This window comes from Ricinus communis, chromosome 4 (assembly GCF_019578655.1).
Source record: "Ricinus communis isolate WT05 ecotype wild-type chromosome 4, ASM1957865v1, whole genome shotgun sequence".
NCBI lineage: Eukaryota > Viridiplantae > Streptophyta > Magnoliopsida > Malpighiales > Euphorbiaceae > Ricinus > Ricinus communis.
In genome coordinates, this window is record NC_063259.1 from 26,690,060 (window position 1) to 26,694,881 (window position 4,822).

At 34.6% G+C, this 4,822-nt stretch overlaps 1 protein-coding gene across 1 annotated transcript; it reads left to right on the top strand.

Annotated features, from left to right (window-relative positions):
* The first annotated feature begins 1,443 nt into the window (after window positions 1–1,443).
* On the top strand, window positions 1,444–3,790 carry LOC8289002 (dof zinc finger protein DOF5.6). The gene is made up of 2 exons (XM_015723983.3): window positions 1,444–1,821; window positions 2,473–3,790. Exons 1-2 carry the CDS (start codon window positions 1,771–1,773, stop codon window positions 3,424–3,426), a joined length of 1,005 nt encoding a protein of 334 aa, XP_015579469.1. The 5' UTR covers window positions 1,444–1,770; the 3' UTR covers window positions 3,427–3,790.
* Window positions 3,791–4,822: the final 1,032 nt, after the last annotated feature.

Below are 4,822 nucleotides of genomic sequence, written 5' to 3' on the forward strand. Positions count from 1 at the left end.
AGTTGGGATTTTGGTTTGGCTCCCATTTTTTGAATCTGAAAAACCATGGCCGGGGTTTTTTTTTCTCATTTTGAATGTATGAACTTTATGCAATATGTATTATTCTCATGAAGTAAAAACAAATTGCGAAGATTCTGATTGCCTTGTTAAAGCGATGAACGATCATTTCCATCCAAAAGAAGGAAAAAGAAAAGGGAATGATCGATGATCATGTTTTCAAGTTGTTATACAAGAGGAGCATCCCAACCTGTGCAATCAATTGATTCAATTTTTAGTTTGGGTGGCGCTATGAATCTGGTATTTTAAAATAAATCAACACCAAATGTCACATATATATAATTCGCTTATAAAACATATTATACTTTTCTTCAAATGGATTACACCACATGAGAAAGAAAAAAAAGTTATTATAAAAGAATTGAAAAATTAACAAAGTATTTAATCACAGAGATAAAACTGATATGGAAAAAACAAAAACAAAATAGCATTATTTTATCAAATAGTATTTTTAATAACATAATAAATTAAGTTTATATACTAATTTTTTAATAAAAGATGATAAATTAAAATAACTATCAATTATTGTAGAGAAAAACTTAAGTTATAAAACATATACTAATTTGAAAATACTCAGTTGAGTTACTGGGAAAAGTGGCATGCAAGACTAAAATTTTTCAAAAATGTTAGGAGAAAAGAATATGTAGTTAATTTAGAAGAGGAGGAAAGAGAAAATTTTCAAAATATAAATTTTAATTCAGTTTTCTTAACGAACTATGCAACACAACGTGATGAACTTTTTATTATAATCGAACTGCATCAGGGAGGTATAATATATACTTTGTTTTGGCAGAGCTTGAAATCGCCAAGCATATTTGAGCTAAATTATACACTTGGCACGTCACAGGACAAGCTAGAAATCCTGGCACAAGCGGCAGTGGGAAAAGCACGTGAGAGGCGCATGGGAATAGAATCGATCCTTTGCTTGTAGGAGGAGAGCGAGTAGGGTCCAGTCGAATGGCCCGCAAGTGGAGTGCTCTTTCGGTATGCCTTCTTTATCGAGAACCCCGTTAAAATTTCACCCAAAAAGATAAAAATTAAATTAGAAAAAGAAAACAAAACCCGTAATTGATAATAAATATTCTAACATTCTGTCACGTCAAACACGGGAACTTTACTAGAGTGACGACTAAGCCGCGATCTCTGACGTATATTTCCCAGTTCTCACGAATCCAACGCCTCCTATCGCCCCAGCCATAATCTCTCAGCCGTTGATTTAGTAAGCAGTCAGATATTGGCACTAGTCTAAGCTGAGGTGGGAAGTGGACCCTTTGTCACAACATTGGACAGACAGAGTAGGGGCCCACTCATGTTTAAGCCCACCGACTGTTTATGGACCGTAGCTGAGGCCGAGTAGGAGTATACTGTACACAGCTCTCTCTCTCTCTATCTATCTCCTTGTAGACTCACTTGAGTAGTGACTTTTTCTTGCCTTCTTATTCACAACCCACGCCACTCCATTTCCTACATGACAAATTCAATCTCCTTCATTCACTTCTGTCCCTCTTTACAATCCTCTTCTTCTGTCACCATAGAATTCCAGTTTCCCTCCTCTTACTACTTGTCTCCATCATCTTCTTCTATTCTTGCATGGTCAGTGAAGCTGCCAATATGAAATAAATTTAAGTGTGGTGTGAAGTGTTGCTGAATTGGTTTTGCTCGAGTCTGTTGTTTCCTTTTGTCCTTTTTGTTGCTAGAACTTGTTTTGGTTTAATGAGTCTTACTTCACTTCAAGTTTGCATGGATTCCACTGATTGGCTTCAGGTAAAGCTATATCTCATTACTTACTTGAGCTTGATTATTGGACATGATGTGTTAGGTTATATTGAATATGTACCTGTAAAAGTACAAATGGTGTAAATAATGTAATGGGGACAATTTTGTTTTATTTCCTTGACTGTTCTTGATAAGGCATATGTAAGTAAAGGCTTAAACTGGCATGAAATTGTATCTGAACTATATGTTCTCAAGAACAAGTTATCATGAATTGAAATGAACTGCAGCACCGAAAATTGTTGAAATGAAACGATATTCTTCTTTTATATCCATGAAATTCTTGCTGCACAAGTATGATAAGATATCCTATAATTAAATTCGACCTTCTGGTTTTTCATAAATTTGGAAACCTTATGCACGTACATTTTTGAAAGTTTCTTGTTCTTGGCATGTGTGAATCTCTGGCATTTTTGGAATTAATTAAATTCAGACATTCTAGCTATCTAGATGTGTGAAAGACTGAAAGAATGTCTCTGGTCCTTTTGCATTATTAATATCTTTAAAAGGACAAAGGAATTTCACAATTTTCAATTCTCTAAAACCCTTAAATTATTGCAATTGTATGCTGATAGGAACATGTCTGACACATTTCTCCATCATAATTTTCTTTTCTTTCTTTTCTTGCTTTCCTTGTGTCAGGGTACGATTCACGAGGAGACTGGAATGGATTCTTCTTCCCCTTCGGGGGATATGCTAACATGTTCAAGGCCATTGATAGAGAGGAGGCTTAGGCCACCGCATGACCAAGCTCTAAAGTGTCCAAGGTGCGACTCAACACACACCAAATTTTGTTACTACAACAATTACAGTCTTTCTCAGCCAAGGTACTTCTGCAAGACTTGCAGAAGGTACTGGACTAAAGGGGGGACTTTAAGGAACATTCCTGTTGGTGGTGGGTGTAGAAAGAATAAGAAAGTAGCTAAAAAATCGAACAGTAATGAACATCATCAACCCATTAACCAGAACAACCTCGGATCATCATCTTCTCATCATAATCCTACTGATCTTCACCTTTCATTTCCTGATCAAGTCCAATTCTCACATCTTAATAACATACTTAACACTCAAGGGACACTTGCAAACCCTACTTTCATGGAGAGTAAGTACAGCATCGGTATGCTTGAAAACCCTAGGCCTATTGACTTTATGGAGAGCAAGTTAGAAGCAATAGTTGGATCATCAAGCACTTCTAGGAACTATGATTTTATGGGGAATAGTGATATGGGCATGGTTAGTGGGCTTGGAGATCAAATTAATCATCATCATCATCATCATCATCATCACCAGGGATTAGCACCAAACTATCACGGTCTTTGCTCTCCATTTGGTATGTCCATGGATGGGAGTAACGGAACGTTCATGGAAACTTGCCAAAGGTTAATGCTTCCGTATGACCATCAAGGGAATGATGAGCAAAACACAATCGATGTCAAGCCCAATGCGAAGCTCTTATCCCTTGAATGGCAAGAGCAAGGTCAAGGGTGCTCTCATGATGGTGGGAAAGACACATTTGGGTACTTAAACAATTTGGGATCATCATGGACCGGGATGATGAATGGTTATGGATCATCAACAACCAACCCTTTGGTGTAATCTAAAAGAACATCAATTCGCCTTTGATAATGGAAAGGTTTTGTTATTTTCTCTTTTGGTGCTTCTTTCTATTATAAGGTGGTCATATATATGAAATTATCATTGACTTGACAAAGGAGCAGCAGCAGAAGGGGTGTGTGAATGAGAAGTTTAAAGAGTCCAAAAATGACTGCCTTTAGTATCTTACTGTTTGATTTATGTTCCTTATCTTGTTTCATATCTTTCTTTCTTCTAATTTGATGTCTTTTTTGTTATAAGACATTTCAAAGCTCTAGGATTTTATTGTTATATCGAGGAAGATATGGTAGTGCTTTTTCTTAGCTTACAAAAATATCTATAATATTAATATGCTATTACAGCAGTACTAAACTCTATTTATTATATTTATGCTATCAGCTCTGATCCGGATGGTGAGTTGAGAAAAATGTGTGGTTGGGACGAGACAGCCAAAATTGAAGGTTGGAGTGAGTGAGAGAAAAAGCAGAAATTCTCTTCGAGTCTCGTGCTCATACTGCATGTGGCCCCATTTGGTACTTTTGTACTATTTCTTGGAGAATTGGTACTTTTTTCTTTTAATATTTATTCTAGTAGGTAAGCAGCGGATCATTTTAATAGGATCAGTTTGGAAAATAAGAATTAAAATCACCATATCACTCTTAATGATTTTAGGGACTAAAATAAGATAAAAGATCCCCACAGAAAATGCATAGATTGCTACTAAAATTTTTATTAAAATCTCTTTTAATGGATGATATATAATAACCGACATAGAGATTAATTAATGGATGAGATATTTAGATTTAGTTAAAATGACAATTTGATAGAAAGTGGTGATGGAAGCCATGGTAACTCATATGCAATGAGCAATAAATGAGAAGAAAAAGATGCATGGGTTACCGATTCTGAAAAAAATAAAATAGAATGTGAACTCAATGAGTTAATTATCGTTTTACAAATAAATAATAAAATATAAATATAAGGAAGAATTAGAAAAAAATCATATATATTACAAAACATAGAAAGCTTGGTAATAAAGAGAAAGAGAAGAGACAGTGGATTAGAACATAAAAAGCTAAGAGAGAGGGAGATATAGAGAAAGAGAAAATTAAAATAAGAAGGCAAGAGAAAAATGAAAAGGAGGAGAAAACAGAAATACTGACTATGCAGGAGAATATGCACATATTGCTGATTCTGAAAATATAAAATAAAACATGATTTCATTGAAGATTTAAATGATTTAATAAGTTAATTGTCACTTCACAAATAAATAAGAAAAAATATAAACACATAGAAGAATTAGAAAAAAATTATATATGTTGAAGAACATAAAAAACTTAGTGAAAGAGAAAAAGAGAAAAGAAAAAAGAGAGAGAGTGGGCAAGATCATAAAAATTTC

What these genes read in the sequence shown, in the direction of transcription:
- LOC8289002 (XM_015723983.3), top strand. Translation starts at nt 1,771, where the DNA reads ATGAGTCTTACTTCACTTCAAGTTTGCATGGATTCCACTGATTGGCTT. An exon ending in ATTCCACTGATTGGCTTCAG is followed by an intron (nt 1,822 to 2,472) that starts GTAAAGCTATAT and finishes TCCTTGTGTCAG; the next exon opens with GGTACGATTCACGAGGAGAC.